At 53.2% G+C, this 19016-nt stretch overlaps 1 protein-coding gene across 1 annotated transcript in view; it reads right to left on the minus strand.

Moving 5' to 3' along the window:
• CNTN4 (contactin 4) overlaps positions 1–18480 on the minus strand; it is a 162484-nt gene extending 144004 nt beyond the window's left edge. Inside the window, exons 1-3 of the mRNA XM_090284972.1 lie at positions 18473–18480; positions 17349–17609; positions 10456–10631 (exon numbers count right to left, since the gene is read on the minus strand). Of these exons, the coding sequence (XP_090141098.1) occupies positions 10456–10631; positions 17349–17609; positions 18473–18480 (445 nt within the window). The remainder of the gene's footprint in view (positions 1–10455; positions 10632–17348; positions 17610–18472) is intronic.
• Positions 18481–19016: the final 536 nt, after the last annotated feature.

Consider the following 19016-nt stretch of genomic DNA (forward strand, 5'->3'; position numbering starts at 1 on the left):
CTCAGCGGCTCCTCCCAACGGCCCCTGGTGCTGCCGTCGCCCCCGGCACACCGAGAATGAAATAAGCTCGGAACGCAAACGAGGTCATAAAACTGTTCTGAGACTCCGATGGGTGACGGTCGCCCAACTTGGTGAATGCGCTACAAGCTAATGAGCTTGGACATCTTCAACTGTTGGATTATCATAGGTGACACGTCTTAACAAAGCTGTGACCAGAGAGATATGACATCAGAAGGAAGAGGCCACACTTCTTTAATGGGTTTTCTTAGGGAAACGAGAAATACTATATTTAATACTTATCTTTATTGAAATTGGAGGGTACTTTCCAATTTCAGTTCAAGGAAATAAAATGTTTAAGAGAAAATATTACCTCACAGGCTGATAGTGGCCCAGGAATTTCTATTTTTCTTGTATTCTTTCAATGATTGATTCCCATGTTCATTCGGCTTCATTTATCCCACAGATACTTATTCAGCACTTATTCAGAAATCCTCCGTCACGGTGACAAAATGTGAAAAAGTAGTAGTTTAAAACTAAAAAATGAGAAGACCCATTTGTTGACCCCACACCTTACAAAAGTAAGTGTGGGCTGGTTCATGAGGCCACGAAACAAACCTCTCACAGCACAGGATTCACTGTCGGTGCGGAAGGGATTTGTAACCATGACGGAGACAATGGTAGTCGGTAGCTAAGCACACAGGACAGTGCAAGTATCTGACATATAATCCCCACTCTGACCACGGTGTGTGCCTCACACCCACGCGTCACGGACGGGTCGCCACTCTGACCACGGTGTGTGCCTCACACCCACGCGTCACGGACGGGTCGCCACTCTGACCACGGCGTGCGCCTCACATCCACGCGTCACGGACAGGTCGCCACTCTGACCACGGTGTGCACCTCACATCCACGCATCACGGACGGGTCGCCACTCTGACCACGGCATGCTCCTTACATCCATGCTTCACGGACAGGTCGCCACTCTGACCACGGTGTGCGCCTCACATCCACGCGTCACGGACAGATTCCTGGGAACTGTGTGATCCGCTGAGGGCTTAGTGGCTAGTACTGAATGTAATCTCCGGTAAAACAACTAACAGAAAATGCAGTTCTTGGAATTCACGTGCACACATTCATACACACATGCGCACACAACCCCGCTCCTGCATTCCGAGGCTGCAACCCTGGGGCACGGGCTGCAAAGGCTCTGGGAGAACCCGCCCGGCCTCTCCCAGCTCCTGGGGGTGGGCAGCCATCCCCGCTGCCTCCCTTGTCTCTGCAGCCACGGCCACGGCCACGTTGCCTTCTCCTCTCTGCGTCCTCTCCCTCCGCCGCTGCCGCTTAGAGGGACCCTTCCCACTGGCGCTCGGGCCCAGGTGCATAAGCCCGGAGGGTCTCACTGAGAGGCCTTTAAGGCAGTCACATCTGAAACGACCCTGCTCAGGGATGGTAATTAAGACTCGATCGTCACTGTCCCAAAATGAAACTTGAGAGAACAACCCAAACTGTTTAATATTGGTTGACTGACTCTTCCAAACAATGAAACAGAAAGGGATGATAGGCTGGGGATTTTATTTTATTTTTTCATTAAAACATAAAGTGTTGTTTTAACGTCAATGGATGTCGGTAAGCCCTGTCTGCCAGCCCCTTGCGTGGAGCCCCGTCTGGTCCTGGCTGACAACGTACCCACGTACCGTGCTGTGAGAACGTTGCCAAATGTGAAGAAGGCCTCTTTACTGCATTTATTTAAGTCACCAAGTGCCCCTTTTCAGTCACCTGGACCCCAGACTGGAGAGGGGGAAACCTGGAAGGAGATACAGCTGATAAACTAACAGCTGCAGTGACCTGGGGACTGTCCATGGACGGGTTTGTGGGAGGGGCCAGGACAGCGTACATACGCATGGTGCTGCGCGCTGTGGGTTTCAGTTACTCGCTGTGCCACCACTCACGGCTCCCTGTGCCACCAAGGCCAGCCGCGCGGCCACATTCTCCCTGGTCTTCAGGTTTGCACCGTAAGATTCTCACTGGACACCAACTGTCACCTTTATCGTCTTTCTAGCACCACTGTAAGTGGCAGAAATTATGTATCAAAACCATTGTTTCAGAAATCCAGCAGGTTCCGGTCTGAATTCTTCGACTGCAATGAGAAAAATGTACTCTTTTCTTGAAGATTAAAGTCCTCCATTGACAAATGTTTTCAGTTTTGCCATCCAAATGTTCCTAGTTGATTAAGTTTTAATTGATCTAAATACTCTCAAATTATTTCTCCAGCGATCTATCAACATCCGATTGCTCAGAGACACGCGCTGGCCTACGGAAGCAGCAGCCTTCCTAATTAAGTGTCGGTCAGGCTCGTCATGGGTTTGGCCGTCTGTCAGAACTCCAGCGACTGTCCTGTCTGAGTGCGAACCCCATTCTTTGGCCATGAAAATAAACTAGTAATTGGAGCCCACATTGGAAGTTTACTGGGAACAGAACAACGGTCGAGGCTCACAGACCAATATGTCTAAAGCCCTGCCACCTGCAGTCCCACGTCCCGACGGAACACACTTCTCTGACTGCAGTGGCCGGCACTGCCACCTCCGCCTGCGTGGTGGCCCGGGTTGACAGGGTTGCTGGAGGAGCCAAGTGAACCATCTCTTTCAATGGGCCCGTCTCATCAGCTGCTGGTCTTCCCGGACGAATTTTCACCATAAAAGACGTTGGCTGCCACATAACTGATCAAACTCACTGAAATTAACCTCGGATTGGAGTGGTTTATTGAAATACCTTAACCTTAAGGCCACAGGAGGGCCAAAGTGGGTCTCTTTTGCACCTAAAGGCCCCGTTCACTTATCTCCGTCCTTCCTCTTCTTTTCCCATCTGTTTCTCTCTGTCCCTTTCCCCGATGCAGTCTCGGGAGGGAGATCTGCAAGGCACCAGCAGAGATGAGCACAGGTACCACCCACTGCTTCCTTCAGAACTCACCTTGCCTGTGCCCAAGACCAGGCCAGCTTCTCTCGCAGCCAGGCAATGGATTTACCAAGTGATTGAATTTACCATCATAAATTTGGAGGCACTTATCTATGATTTATCGTCATCCACAGCCCTCGATGATGAAGAGCTTAAGTCTTTTGTGTTGAAGATCTGAACGGTTATAAAACAGCCGAACTTCCAGGACGGAGGCCCCAAACAACGCCTATGCAGCAATCAGCGTGAAATCGGAGTTATCTGGGTTATTCTCCAGGAAGCTCTTCATAGCAACATGCATTTAAAGTTCCTCTTTTTCACACGTGGGGGGTGTGAGAGACCAGTATGTGTGGAACAGAGGGCTACAGCCGCGGTGTGGAGCCGGGACTGAAACACGGGCCCGTAAGCCTTAACCGGCTGGCAAACGCGCCCCACATTCCATGCTGCCGGTCCCACACTGCGGCGGGGTTTAGAAGTAGAATAGGAATGCAACATACTCTTTGAATCTAATGAAGCCCGCTTGCTCTGTGTGGCCCCGAATTTATCAGCAGAGGGTAAAAACAAAACATTTAAGGGAAAAGAGGCTTCTGGAGTTCTGTGATGTGCCCTGGCACCTCGAAGTCTTGCTCCCTGTCTCCCTGTGCTGACTTACGCTTCCCTCTGTTGTTACTCCCTACCGTTTGGGGAGGACTGCATGCTCACCCCGTGCGTTTCCGCACGCAGCAAACCCAATAAAAACCCTGACTGAGAGGAGAGTGATCAGTGATCTCCTCTGAGAGACACTCCCCTTCTCTCTCCTCAGACAATTTGTTTCTGAGTCAGTTCTTGCATCTGCGCCGAGGGAGCTGTGGGACAGAATAACCTCGCAGGGGAGGGATAATATGGGAGTAAGAACACGTATAATGATACGTCATTCACTGCCTGGGGATATGCCATTTACCAACCCACGGTTATTGACCATAAAATACCAACGTTCAGAATGTTTTACAAGTTACTTGCAATAAATAGGGAATGTGCGTATTAACTTTGGAGCAGAAATATCATTATTAATTATTCCCATTATGGAACCTGAAAGCAATTATATTAAAATTGGAGTCACAAATGTACGCGTGATTGCAGGCTACACCATTATGCGCTTAGATGTTAATAGTAAATCAGCATTATGGCGGCGTCGAGGAAGCCGTAACTAGGAATGAAAAACGAAAAAATGAAAGAGGGAGGTACTATATCAAAGACGGTAAACCCATGAAGAGTTCCACTTTTCTGTCTACAAAGACAGCATTTTATCAACCACGCCAGTCGCTGGTTTGAACGTAGTTCCGTCAGGAGGGGACCCAGTGTGTGGAATGTCGTGGCCCGGGCATCGCTCAGGACCCCTGTGGCGTACCTGCCCAGTGCACCCTGGGGCACGTGCTCCCGTTTCACCAACCCGCAGATTCCTCTCCTATACAATTAAAATAACACCCGCACTTCCTCGGGTTATGTTGAAAATGCAATAGCATGGTGCTTCCAATGTCTGACGTAGAGCGATACAATTATATCAGAAACGATAACAGCTGACGTCGTTCAAACCCTCGATGTGTGCCAGGCGACGATCGAGGCGTTTTATTAGCGTCACTTTATTGGATCCCAGGGAAAAGAAAGGACAGGTATTCAGCCCCATTTTATGGAAGAAGAAACTGAGGCAGAGAGCAGTACCTCGTCCAAGGTCACAGGTTACAGGAGGTGCTGGAGGGCCACCCAGCTGACCCAACTCCAGGCCATCCTGAGCTCTGAGTAAATGTCACCGTTCTTACGTTCAGAGGACAGGACGGGGAAGCTGGGAAACAGAAGTAGAGAGACCACTGTCACGTGACTTTCCCTTGCCAGGAGCGTCCTGGGACTTTGCAGTGCGAACTGTCCCTACTGCTGATGGGCAGGCGGAGTTTCGGGCACTGGGGCACCCAAAGAGAAGTGCGGCGAGGGACAGGTGCCATCCCCTCCCAGCTCAGGCAGCGCAGTCTCTCAGTTTCTCAAGCCCACATTCCACTATTTTAAAAGTACTGACTTGGGTAATTCGTATTGCAATTTACTTAAAAATACCCACGTGTGTGGGTCAGAGAACAGAGCCATCCTGCGGAATCGCTGTGCATAAGGACCGCGCCGATGAAGATGGAGCACCTGTGGGCGGGACTCGGGGGCCATGGCAGCTGGGGGCGGGGTGATGTGGCTGAGGGCGGGGCCACGGCAGCTGGGGAGGGGCCATGGCATCTGGGGAGGGGCCACGGCAGCTGGGGGCGGGGCGACAGCAGCTGGGGGCGGGGTGATGGTGGCTGGGGAGGGGCCATGGCCGCTGGGGGTGGGGCTACGGCAGCTGAGGCGGGGTCACGGCAGCTGGGGAGGGGCCATGGCAGCTGGGGGCGGGGCGATGGCAGCTGAGGGCGGGGTCACGGCAGCTGGGGGCGGGGTGATGGCTGCTGAGGGCGGGGCCACGGCAGCTGGGGGCGGGGCCACGGTCCTTGGCTCTGCACAGACACAGCCTCTGGAAAACTCCCACCATTAAGCCATGGAATTAATGAACCAGAACTTCCTGCCCTCTGGGCCTCAGCTCCTGAGCAGGGGCCTGCAGAACAGTTAATGACATGCAAGCTGCCTTGCCCCTGGGGGGGAGGGGAAGGGAGGCTAAGGAAGCTGTGTGTACCCTGAGGCCGAGTTTGTGGGACCATGAATTTGGACGCCACCATGTTTGATGCCTTCCACGCAGGAACCTCCCCCTTTGTTAGGCTAAGGCTGCCGGCCCCTGCACGGACCCTTACCTGGCTCTGAGACGGCCCTGACTTCTCACAGCCTCGAGGAGGAAGCGCGAGCACACACCTCCCCACGCCTCCACACGCGAGCACACACCTCCACACGCGAGCACACACCTCCACACGCGAGCACACACCTCCACACGCCTCCACACGTGAGCGCACACCTCCACACGCAAGCGCATGCCTCCATATGCCTCCACATGCGAGCGTAAGCCTCCACACACGAGCACACACCTCCACATGCGAGCACACATCTCCACACACCTCCACATGCGAGCACACATCTCCACACACCTCCACACACGAGCGCATGCCTCCACACGCGAGCGCACACCTCCACGCATGCCCAGGCACCCTCAGGAAGGCCTGACCTCGGCGTGTCCACCTGTGCCCCAGACGTGGCCTGACGGCTCCACTGCCCCAATCTCACGATTTATTTGCTGGTCCAGCAGCTCAGGGGAAACCCCGGCAAACCCATTACCCAGCGTCGTGGCCCTGGGGAGGCAGCAGTGAGTGGCAGAGGGGGACAGTGGCCGGCTCTCAGAAACAGGCCAAGTGACAAACGGAATGTGCTCCAGATCGTAGCCCAATGACGCCTGCTCACGCGAGAGCCCGCAGCGCATCAAGAGCAGCTTAAACGAAGCTGCGTCTGGTCAGTCGAGGACGGGCTTCTGTGCTGAATGAACAAGCTGGGGGCAGGGGCGGGTTCTTAGAGGCATCGTCTCCATTAACAGAACTTCTGCTGATTGGAATTCGTTTTTTCAATTGTGAAATACAAGAGATGGCCAACTTCTGTCTACCAGAGGAGCATGAAAAGTTTTTAAAAAAATAATCCATAAAATAAGGATGATCATGTCTCACTTATCAGATTATCCTATGGGTAAACTTATACCAAGTGTTTAAATGAGATGTGAAAACTGGGATCTGTGAGATAAAGGAGAATGAATATGTTGCTTGTAAATAAGGGGGTGCGGAAGTGGAAGCCAGCAGGGTGCACTGACCCCGGGGCTGAGGCTGGCTGTCCCCGGCTGTCACTTAGTAATCGTACAGTTAACCCCCAGGGCTGCAGTGCCGTCTTCAACCGCATCTTTTCAAAGCCGCAGGCCGCGAAGCCTGTAAGGTCTGGGGCTGCCATCAAGTGATAGGATTGAAAACAAAGAAATACTCTCGCGTGCATGCATAGTCCAGTTACATGTGGTCACGGGCACCTTCCTTTTTCTCAATGATTGTGAAGGCGATTGCTCAGGAGGAACACGCAGGAGATGTCACTGACTGGCTGCACCTGACATCACGAAGGTGAAGCACTTTGTTCCAAACATGTAAAAATGACTTCTGAATGCAGGCATATCTTCTGATTTTTTAAACTAAAAACATGAAGACAAAAGAAGTCTAAAAACTGTAGGTAGATGATCAAGAGGTTAAATTCCAGAAAATGACTAGAGTAGAAAGGGTGCCGTGACTGGGAATCGAACCAGCAACCCCTCGGTTCACAGGCCAGTGCTCAATGCACTGAGCCACACCAGCCAGGGCAGGGTGTGGGTTTATAAAAATAAATTGTCCCGAAACTGACTTTAAACATATATTTTCTTTGTTGTGTCGCTGTGCAGGCAATAAATAAAGGACTTCCTTTATTCACACATATAAAATCTTAGACTCTGGAGCCATAAGGCTGAGCAAGGTAGGCTCAGCTCTTACAGCACCGATTCTCACAGGAGTCCAAGAATGAGAAATAAATCAATCCACAAAATCATTCGAGGTTGCATGAAGTCCTGAAGAGTAAAACAGGGTGCCGCCAGGCAGACAGAGAGGTCAGGAGAAGGTCGGCGGAGGACAGAGGCAATGGCAGGAGCTGCTTCTTTGTTAGACAGGGTGACGTGGAAACCTTTTCTTGAGTGGGTGGTCACACCTAAACTGAAGCCTTAGGGTCACAGAAGTGATGAAGGATCGGGACGAAAGTCACCCACGTATCAAGGCCCCGGTGCAAAAGGTAGCTTGTCATTTCTGAGAAATTAAAACGGCCGTGGTAATGCATCTGAGACTCATTCTAAGCACAGCAGTGGGCACAGAGCGAGCGGGAGCGTGGAACGGCCTCATCTCTGTGCAGAGGCGAGGGCTCTGGCTGCTGCATGGTCAGGGGCTGAAGAGGACCTAGCAGGGTCACATGGGGACCAGGTAGCAGCAGGTGCTGGAACACAGTACCTCTTGATCTTAGTGAGGCATCTGGCCAAATCTCTCACGACATGAAGCAGAAGGAGGAGAAACTGGAGTTCAATTGTGGTGCGTTTGGGTACACGTGTAGCTAACTAAACAACAGAATGGGGGCGATATTGATCGTCAAGTTCAATCTCATCTGGCGGAGGCTGTCTACCAGCAGGCGGCCCCGTCCTGGTCAACACACTGTACCAATTACCTGACTGGACACATGCTTATCAAACTTCCCGCTGACACTAAAGGAGAATAATAAATATGTCAGAAAAAAAAGGACCGAAAATAATTTCAACTTGGATGGAACTGAAGGTCACTACTCAGAAGGTGAATTTAATAAGAGGGAATAGAACGCTCTGCATGTAGGGTAATAACACGATGGGGCAGCTCAGGATTCATCGACACGGATGGAAAAATCAATCCCCAGGCTTTACATAACTGTATGTTCAGAAAAGGTCATACCATGGGGCCGAGGCTCTGGGAGGTGAGTAGCAATGGCCTCTGCAATAATGGAAAACGAGGTTCCCGTCATGGGATGCTGGGGCCCCCACTGTCCTTTGCAAGGTCGAAGCACATGCAAGGGACCGAGTGCATTTCTACAGGGTCACAATGACCGTCACCATGGGTGTCGTGCAGAGGATGCTTGTGGATGGAGCACTGGAAGGGAGAACGGTTCTGGGCTAACGGGCCACGACCACATTTTCACAGGCTTGACGGCGACCCCAGCCCCGCAGTGGGCACCGGGGGTGGACACGGTGAAAAGGGACACACCGGCTCAGTTTTAGGGAAGAGATGCCGGGTTTGCTCTGTGCTCTGGGACTGCCAGCCCCGTCCGCTGTGGGCTGGGATGCTTTGTCACGAACGGCTGAGCTCTCTGTTTTTAGAATTTCTCATGCTGAATGGTGGTGAGTCCGGGACTCTGAGGGGGCAGGACGCCTACGTCACACAAGAAGTGGGACAGGTGAGCGGGCTCCGGACACTGGCCCTCCGGCCAGCTCACCCACAAAATGAGCGGCAGAGCTTCCAGTGTGGCTGAGCTGTGGTACTTAAATGACTGTCCTTTGGGGTTCTTTCAGGTTTTGGGGTAGTAGCAATGCCTGGACTTTTACTCAAGGAGCGGCTTAAGCCTCGGTCATCTGTTCTTTAAATGCCATAGTTAGGAAAACGGAACATGGACGATGCGACGGCAGTCTCTTCTGCTGTGGTCGGTGCTTCGTTCTGAAGACCCTCCTACCCTGTGAGCGCCCCAAACCAAAGAAGGACAAAGCCCCCGAAGACAGACATCTTCCCTGCTCTACGCGTCACTGATCCTACGACTGTTTTCCAGAATGAATCCAACAAAATTCGTCTGTCATTACTAAAAAGTGAGTGTAGCTATCACACTTACATTGAACCAAGAGAAATAAACCCTTCGCTTCCGCAGCGCTCTGTCGAGACACATCATCCTCCTGTTATTCCATCACCTGGGAGTATTTGGAAGATGTTCACAAAACAATCCTGGAATCCCAGGTACACCTAGTACTTAGAAAATCCTTTTCTCAACTAATGAAAATGCCACCAAATGGCAATAATAGATTAATCACTGGATATTAGGTATATCTGACGCTGAGTTCCCAGAGAGGATTTTGTTAATGAGAATATTCTAGAGTGTTACTGCTAACGGATGCTGTCATTGTAAAACCTCTGACATTAATGCATTGCTAGATGAGTCGGGATTTTACATGAGGAGATACATAATCACATGCAAATACATAAACCCTTAAAAATACAGCTGATCATCAGCCTCCCCAGGCCGTCGCACGCCACGGTGGACTCGCGGCTCCCACCTGTGGTTTTCCTGGCCGCTTGCTACGTCCGAATTCCGCTTTCGGAGCGTCCCATGCGCTTTTATTAGCTGGCCGTCTTAAGAGATGGGGGGATGTTTTCCAAGATGTTCCAAATTAGAAACATCAGTGGTGTAATATAAACATAACTTTAATTGTCTTAGCTTCCTGTTATAACAGTTGTTTTTAAAATGTTCCCAACTTACATAATAGAAAATAATTAGAGGATTATAGAATGAATAGGCTACCAGGGTATTTCTAACCGCGCTTTATGGCCCCCTGCTTCTCATCCTGGGCGTGAGGTGACTGGCAGTTTATTTGCCTATTGATACGTACTGTTCATAGTGTGTGGGTGTAATTTTTGTGGATGTGGATTTATGTGTGTGCGTAAAGCTGTACGTGCAAATCTGAGTGTGTGTGTTAAATGCGTGTACAGAGCTCCATATAACCGAACTATCATATTGTGAAACCATCTCAGTAGTCATAAAACCAAAGCATGCCTATCTTCCCACACAGATTTATAATTATCCTTCAAACAGGCCATTTCCAAAGCAGGAGAAAAGGGTAAAGACAATCAGATAACAAATGAAGATCTGTTTGGTTTCTGAAAAGAAACGGCTCTGAAGGCTGGCAGGCGCAGTGGCCCAAAACTCACAGTGACATTTGCGCGCGACAGAATCACTACTTACAAGCAAACCGAAGCCTTGCTTCTCCGCTAACCACCGTTCCAAGGGCGTTTGTGGCCACACACTGGTATGTCCCCGCGTCCCGGGTTCTGTTGGGGTTAGTGATCAACAAGCTGCCTTCAACAACACTGTAGCGGAAATCCGTACCTACGTCAACAGCTGTTCCATTTAACTTCCACCTATAGTATAAAAATGCCAGGAGATAAAGCCTTGTCATATTAATCAATATTTCGGAACGGTCAAAATATCTAAACACTAGAAATAGCATGCAAAAATCATTCAGACTTTTCAATCACGGTAAAAAGAATTAGAAACGCTTCCTCTCGCAGGAGCGACAGTATTAATGCTTACACGCAGGGCGTGTCCTTTACAGTAACCAATGGCATTACAATGTTAGCATGTTTTTAACGACATATGATGCTACACACACGCCACTGTGTTCTTGTTCTGTTGGGAAGCTTCCCACGGCTCCTTGTGCTCCTCCTCAGGACAAGCCCCTGCGCGGCTGGCAGTCACTCTCGGATGGGCGTCCGCTGATGACAGAATCGGTGCCCTCGAGGGACTGCAGAGCAGCTGACGGACCCGCAGCAACGCTGCTCTGTTCTGGCCCAGGGACCGCAGAGCTGGCGCGGGGACCACGCTGGCCTTCAGCATGGCAGCAGTGGCGGCCTTGGTCACAGGCAGTGAGCACCAGCGGCAGCCCCGGAAGCCGCTGCTCAGGCCACAGGTGCCGGCCGAGGGGGTGCTCTGCCGTTTCCCGGCTCATCTGCGTCTCTGACTGCCCACTGTGTTTGGCTCAAGAAATTACTTTCCGTGGGACTCAAATGTTTAAATGTTGAATATTTGTGAACAAACCTCCTTTTTCTTTTTTTTGCCAATAACATTACCTTAACCAGCAGCAAGTCATTTGAATAGTTGGAAACTTCCGTGCAGATACAATTCAGCAACTGTCCTGTTTTCCTCCTCTGCCCTCCCAAACGCTATGCAGAGTACCCGGCAATGACAGCAGCACAGCCGGGAGCTGTCACCCTGGGAGGCCAGCAAAGGGGCCCAGAGCACAGAGCGAACTGGAGAACGGGAGCCGTGCACCTCCGCAGCCCCGCGGCCGGCGCGCAGGGAACGGAGCGCGTGAGTGAGAAAATGCAGGCCCATCGGGTTCAAGATTTTGGGTATTTTCTTCAACAGAAGCAGAAGTTTAAAGGATGATCCCTTTCTATTGAGATCTCAGCACTTCAAGGTCACCTTAAAGGGCAGTGCTCCCCAAAAAGTCTTCCTCACTATTCCTAGTCCAATGTCATCAAGCATTGCCCCACTCTCTGCCCAGAGTTCTCCTCTCTGCGGGAATCCTGCCTTGGCTGTGGATCCTGTGCCCAGATCCCGTCTGGCTTCTCCCCGCCACCACCGAGGCCTCGGCCCTCTCGCGGGGCTCCTTAAATGCTTGCGGACTGGACTCGCTATTTTCCTTCTTTGCTGGATGTTTCTGCCTCGGTCAGGCACCATGGAGGAAGCGTGGAGCCCGCCAGCGCCCAGCCGCGTGTGTGTGTTCACATCTACGTCTCTGAAATGGAACACGCTAGAGTCACGAGGCGTGAGGAGCGGGGCCGGCAGCACGAGCCGGGGCCTGGCTCCCGTGTGTCTGTGAAGATGGGAAGGAGACGCTGACGCTGCTTTGAGGCGTGACAGTGATTCTCCCGTGTCCTGGCACGGACAAGGAAGAGGGCAGCCACGGAGAGCACCGCCAGTTCGATCTCCGCAGGGGCGCGTGCGCGTGAGTCTCTGGAGCTGCCTGCCTGCCTTCCACATTTTTTTTTTTTTGAGTTAACTGATCACGTCTCAGCCATAACTCTCACTTCAAATGATAGTTGAGCAATTTAATATGACAAATCTAAGAACCCAAAGAGGAAATTGCAAAATAATGTGAGCTGCAAGCCGAGTGTGGGATTCAGGAAGGCGGCCACGGGAGGCTCTTGAGGAGAGCGGCTTTGGGGAGAATGGGAGGGGGTCTGTCCACAGCAGTCGCCGCAATCAGACTGCGGCCCAGAGCCCTGCCTCGCCTCCCTCGCCCGCTTCTACACGCACAGGGCGAAGGGGAGGGATTACTTAGGAGACACAGCGCCTGCTGTCCTGCTGTGAGTGCAGCTGCATTTCCGTGACCATGCGCTGCACCTGTTCCTTCTGCGGTGCGATCACTGGGGCATGCGTTGCACTGAATTCCTTACTTCATTCCCCACTGCAGCACCCCTGAAAATCCCACAATTTCTTGTCCGTGTCGGAGGAATCCCTTAAGGACCGGTAACACAGGGATGCTGCCCACTGGCAACGCAGGAGATTTTCCCAAGGGCCAGGACACGGCAGTGAGTCTCAGAAGCTGACTTCCGAACCACTGGACTTGGGGAGTCACGACGCAATTCTCTCCAGAGGCGGAGGCGGTGCGCGGGAGGCGTGGGACCCCGGCCTGGCTGGGGAGCTACCTGGAGGGTTTGCCCCCGCAAAGCCCGCTTTCCTCGCTCACACGCTCACCTCTGCAGGGAGGGGGGCGGGGCCTTTCTGACTCGGAGTCTGCGGTCTGCACACCGAGCTGCACACAAACTGCCCAGCAAAAGGGCTCCAGCCGAGTGCGTGGCCACTGCCTCTGTCTGCAAAGGGAAGCCACGTGCCCGCCAGAGGCAACGCCGCCTGTCCTGCGGGGGAAGCCGGCACAAGTCAGGGCCTCCTCAAGTTTGCCGGGTCTGGATCAACCTTTCCAAAACCGAGGGGCAGGGGTCGTGACAAAGGGCAGGCTCTGCGGAGGGGTGGGCACGCTGGGGCCAGGCCAGCGAGGAGTCTGAGGCTCCCCGCGGGGAGCGCCCCGGACCCTCTGCTCCTGTGTCTTCTCCTGCACCTGCCTGCACCCTGAGAGAGTTCAGCAGAATGGGGTCTGGAAACAGCGCTTCTCCGTGCGGTCCCCTGCTCTGTCCTGCAGCCGGGCAGGAGCTGTTAGCTCTGGGGACCAATGGCTTTTATGTGACAGAGACACTGTGGAAGGCACAGAGGAGACCCAGGCCGGCGCCACCGACTGCGGGGGCATCTGGCTACCAGGTTTCTCCGGGCTGCTTCTGGCAGTCTTTAAAAGCAGGACGGGTCCCTGTTCGCTCGCTGGCTCCAAGTAACAAAGCGAGCCCCTCTATCCGCAGACACGATGTCACAAAAGTAATTAATTAAAGGTCCCGGCTTGCAGAGGAACAAAGCGGCAGCTTGCCCAATTCTGCTGCAACATGCGTTCCCATTTATAGCGAACATGTGGACTTACACACGGCTGCCCACTGAGCACCAGACCATGGCACGCAACAGTTACGTGTGCAGGAAGCGTGCCGCTTGGTTTATTTTTTACAACATCAGGCGTTTTAAAGTGTTCGCTTCAGCCTGGACATCAGCCTGTTAGGGGCTGGCTCCGTGCCGTCCTAGGAGAGTTCCTGACAGCGGCTTTTACTGTCCAAGTGTCCTGGTTCGGATGACGCTTTATATGCTCACCCTGACGGCCCGGTCCTTAGGGAGTTGTTGGCTTTCCCCCTCTTTCTGGAAGGCACTTCCCTTCCTCATCCAAATGGTAAAAGATCTTCGCCCTCCAGATTGGGTCCGGTACCCCCTGCTCCCGGGGACTTCCACTGACGCCCGCTGTCTGCATGCTGGAGCGACCCTCTCTGCTCCGGGACGGCCCGGAGCTTGGGCACCCTGGGCACTGGCAGCTCAGTCCCCACTTCCAGCCTAGCATGGTCCTGGGACACCGCAGCTGGTCCGTGTGGTGACTTAAACCCCTTCCCCGGGCAACACGCTCTTCAGAGTCCGGCGTCCGGCTGTCCACCCCGGTCCAAGGCCCAGCTGCCTGGGTCACTGCTGAGCCAGCCCCACGTACCCCGGAATCCAGTGGGACGACACAGGGCACTTCGATGGGGGATGGTATGTCTGACGGCTACATGGGTGGCCAAAGACACCCCGCCCCACGCAGCGTGTGTGGGATGGCGTCCCTGCTCTGCCCGCCTGACAACTACCTCTCAGCTCAGCCCCCACGTCTGAGCATCCCCATCGGTGAGGCCACCTCTTCCTCCCCTTGCGATGGCCTATGTTCTGTACCCATTTGGCTTTTCCACTGCTTTATAAATTGATTTTTAGATTGGGGTTTTTATCATGAAATTTAAATAGAGGCAAGCTACTAGTCACAAGGTCTTGGTAAATTATAAGGAGTCATCGTCGGCAGCCGTCCGTCTCGAGAGACGATGGTGTAGCTTCTTAAGAGTCTATCTGCACCGCCGAGAATGGTTGTGCAGTCCGACTCGGGAGTGACACGGTATCTGTCTCCTCCCGTGTTGAATCGACATCTTGCGATGACGCTGGAATGTCCTCTCCAGTGAAGCTGAAGCTACAGAGCCTGGGCAGGGTGATATGGAGGGTCTGCTGTTGCCCATGCAGCAGACCCCCCCTCTCTTCGCAGCTGAAGGGTCCAAGGGAAAGACGGAGTCAATACAGCTTGGCTTCAGGTGCGCCGCAGGAGTTGCCGGTGTTGACTACAACGTCGAACCGCCTTAGGGACTCCGGCTCCGGATTTTCTGTCGGGGTTTACTCCCTTAGCCTTTCCCCTGAAGAGGTATGCCGCAAGGCAGCGGAGGTTTTTTGGAGTCAGAGTTTTCCTTCTCTGATGTGCCCTGACTGGAAGATCGAACCAGCGACACTTAGCTCGCAGGCCGATGCTCAATCCACTGAGCCAAACCAGCCAGGTAAGGAGTCATAAGACAATAAAAATCTGTGTCTAAGAAAAGGCATAACGATTACTTCTGAAAGCTTCTGTTTCCATGCTGATTCTGATCCCTCCCCTCTCAGGGGCTAGTTGTGATTTAATTTTGCTTTTTCGTGCCCTTGATTTCCGCGATGACTTTGTCACGTGCATTAGTACCTTGACCGGCTTCTGAACTTTGAAAATGGGGAATGTTCTTCAGTGACTTGCTCTGTTCACTCAAAATCGTGTTCCTGAGACCCACAGGGTAGCAGCTGTGACTCATTCACGGCCACCAGGCCACCTGGAACGCGCAGACCAGGTTATAGTCCCTTGTATGACTTACAAGACAACACACTTCGCCGTCTACACCTGTCGCTCGGGCGGACTTCACAGGGAGTGCCACGTCACCCTCACTTTGTATACGTCTGCTCACTGATGGCACCGCTACTCCTGCCATACATTTAATGGATAGCAGACACCCCCTTTCTTGGTAATATTCTATGGGGTTACCTGTTTCTCTTTAGGTTTGTGGGAATTCTTTAAACTCTTTGGATTGTAATCCTTTGCCAGTGATAGTATTAAGTATATCTTCTCCCAGTTGGAAGCCTGTAATTTTATTTATCTTAGTAAATTCTGTCAAATAAAATTCTTAATCTTAATGAAGTTAAATATTACCTGCCATACTTGAGAAATCTTTTTTCCCTTCCAAATCGTAAATATCTATGTCTGTTTTCTTTGAAAAGTGTTGTGATTTCTCATGTCGGTCTTCTGATCACCTGTATAGGCTGTGAAGTGGGGATTTGTCTTTATTTCATTTTTTAAACCATCTGCGTAATCTATTGTGCAGTATCTCTCTTTCCAATTTGTTCCTATTATTGTCATGACAATTTTTTATGTCTTTGCAAGACTATTGTCTTCATTATTTTTGTTGTTTCATGCAATTAATTTTTATGTGGAAATTCTAACCTTGACCCCTTGCTTTTCTTATCCTGGGTCATTTTTATTTGGCTTAAACTATGTCTTTTTAAGACTTTTCTTTAGGAAGGGTCTGCTCAGTCGATCTTCAGTGCCTGCTTAAAGTCTTATTTATTTTTTTCTTTAAAAAAGCGTTTCTGCTATAAAGGAGTGTGACCGCTGATTTCTGGCTCTGCCTGGCTTTTTTGCTGTGACCTGCTGGTGTCACTGTCTTCTCTCTGAAAGTGACCCTTGGCACGACTCCAGCCATTGTTAAGGCCACAGCTCCAGCGTGGCGTCTGTTTCGCCACAATCACTGCCAGCGAGGCTGTGTTTTTATTTGCTCTGCCCGATGTCCAGGCACTGGGTGTCCTAAATGCAGGAGGACGCTCAGCCTCCTGCCTCAACATCCGCGCTTCCCCGCGCGCTCGTCCTCCCCTTGTGCCACGCGGACAGGCACGTGTGAACGTCTCTCTTCTCTCTCTCCCGCTTTGTTCCCCTCTATCCTTCTCCGCTGCCTTTGAGTGACCTCCTCTTCAGCTCCACCTTCCAGGTCACGGTGTCTCCTTTCAGCTGGGTCTCCTCTGCTGCTCGGGCCCCTGGGTACCCGGGCAAGTATGAAGAGCAGGCCCTACTCCGGCTTAGCCGTCCCCCGTCGGAGGGGAGCGGGCCTGGTCCTCGTTACGGTTGCCGTGAGGATCAAGCCCACGGCGTCCAGGCTGCGTGGGGCGGGGTTCTCACACTGACTCTCAGCGTGGCTGAGTTGAGGCTTTGTGACCAGTGCCCGGTGAAGCCACCCGGTCCAAGGTCAAGTTCACGTGGTTCCTTGAGGGGCTCACCGCTCTTCACTGTCCACCCTCTTTCTCCGGGTCCCAAACCCCCTTCCTTTGTGACCACTGAGTATTTACTTCCCTGCCTGTCCGCTGATGTGGTTTAGTGAGCCGTCTGGGGAAAAAGCCATTGTTAGGAACGGTAAGGCTGCCCACCCCGGGGCCACCAAGGACAGGCCCCCAGTGCTGCCTGGAATGGACCGTGGGCGCCCAGCTTGTGACGAGCGCGGCCGTCTCTGCCGAGGCCGAGGACAGCGTCTGGGGCCTGTCTGCGAGCCCCGGTGCCTGCAGCGCCCGCAAGCACCGGCCGAGGTCAGTGGCAGAGACCACTCGTGCGAGACACGGCTCCCAAACCCACTCACCTGATGTGCGGTCTGGGATTCCCTCTCACTTGACAACTGAGCTTCACTTTTTTCTCCTCGGAATCCAAAGGGAACATTACATGGCTCGGCTCTTGAACGAAAATCGGGCCATGCAGCGTGTGGTCGTCTGAAACGAGAAGAGAAAAGGCCCCACGTGAAGAGCGCCGTCCAAACGGGCACAGACGCCACCGGGAAGTAACGCAGATGCGCGGGCCGAGCGACGGCACAGAAGAGAACGTCCTGGCTCCGGCTGGGTTCCCGCTGGAGCCTCACAGAGACCCCCCTCCCCCAACAGCCACCCGCCATGCCCCCGGGAGGACTTAATCTCAGTAACAACGTCCAGACGCAGGGAGCAAGCGATGCCAGAGCCACAAACGCAGCAGCAGCAAGAAACGGCTCTGTGCGGAGAGATCACGTGCCCACCCCTCTTACAGTCGGCTCTGAAGGTAAGTAAGGAGCAGCCCGCGTCGCGACTCTCGGACCATCAGCGGTGGGTGACCAGCTCGTCTGACATCTCCAGCCCCGGGAGGAACCCACACGTGAAGATGCCACAGGCCACGTCGCGGGAGCCGTGTGACTCAGCACGTGGATTCAGTCCCACCCGCCCGGCCTACAGCAGCGTCTGCGGTTCCTGACCCTGGAATGCTGTTTCGGTCCCTAAACGCGTTTTCTCGATAAGAAACTAGCTGCGTGGGCCTTGCTGTGTCACGGGACGCACTCCAATGAGAGCCCCCCGCCCCCGCTGCGGGCGGAATGCAGGGACGCTGTCACAGTCAACGCCAGGCAGGCTGGGCCGCCACCTCCACCCGGAAGAGGTTTTCAGTCTTTAAAACCTAGTTCAAGTTCTTTTTTTTTTCCTGGAAGGTTTTCCCGGACCTTCACTGTCTTATTTAATCTCATGGTCCCTAAACTGCATGCTCTGCGGACTCACCTTTTTTCTGTGTCATATGTTTGTACGTCTTTCCCCTCTTCTGGACCCTAAGCTCTGCGGGGGTGTGGCTGTCCCCTCCCCAGCTTCTCTGTCTGGTGCCACCAAGATAGCAGCTTCTCCACGGAAGGCGGTCGACAGGGTTTGTGCTGCTGGAGCGCGGCCCTTTCATTTTTAACGTGTCGGAGGAGCTGACCTGGGCATCGCCTGATGAATTCTGAGATGGAAGAGCCAGAGGCGAAGAGGTAAAATAACAGCGAACGTCCCCTGGGAGCTGGCCATCCTTCTTCCTTTTCAGGGTGATGATTCTGAGGGGTACAGATCGCAGCTGCAGTCCTGGAAACCCTCGTGAGCAGCCTTTGGCTGACAGGTGACAGGAGGGGACGGGCCTCGCCCAGGTGACCCGGGGCCGAGGAGGAGAGGACAGCTGCGCGGGGAGAAGGTTTCCTTGCAGCTCCTCGCCCAGGCTTCAGACGCCCCCGTGCTGAGGCCGGGGCAGAAGACAAGGAGGCGAGATGGCCACGCAGGACTCTGTCCCCGCGGAGTGGGGACAGCCACGCCTGGGTCGTGAGGACGGGGACGCGGGTCCAGAGCAGCCAGGAACCGAGGCTCAACGTCCGACTCCACGGCCCGGCAGGGTCTCCTCGTCTCCTGGCCCTGACGGTCTCATCTCTAAAACAGGGAGACTCTCGGGGGTGCCACACTGGCGGAGAACAGGTGGGAGGCCATGCGTGGGTCCC

This window comes from Furipterus horrens, unplaced genomic scaffold, assembly GCF_987537825.1.
Source record: "Furipterus horrens unplaced genomic scaffold, mFurHor1.1.pri manual_scaffold_7, whole genome shotgun sequence".
Lineage (NCBI taxonomy): Eukaryota > Metazoa > Chordata > Mammalia > Chiroptera > Furipteridae > Furipterus > Furipterus horrens.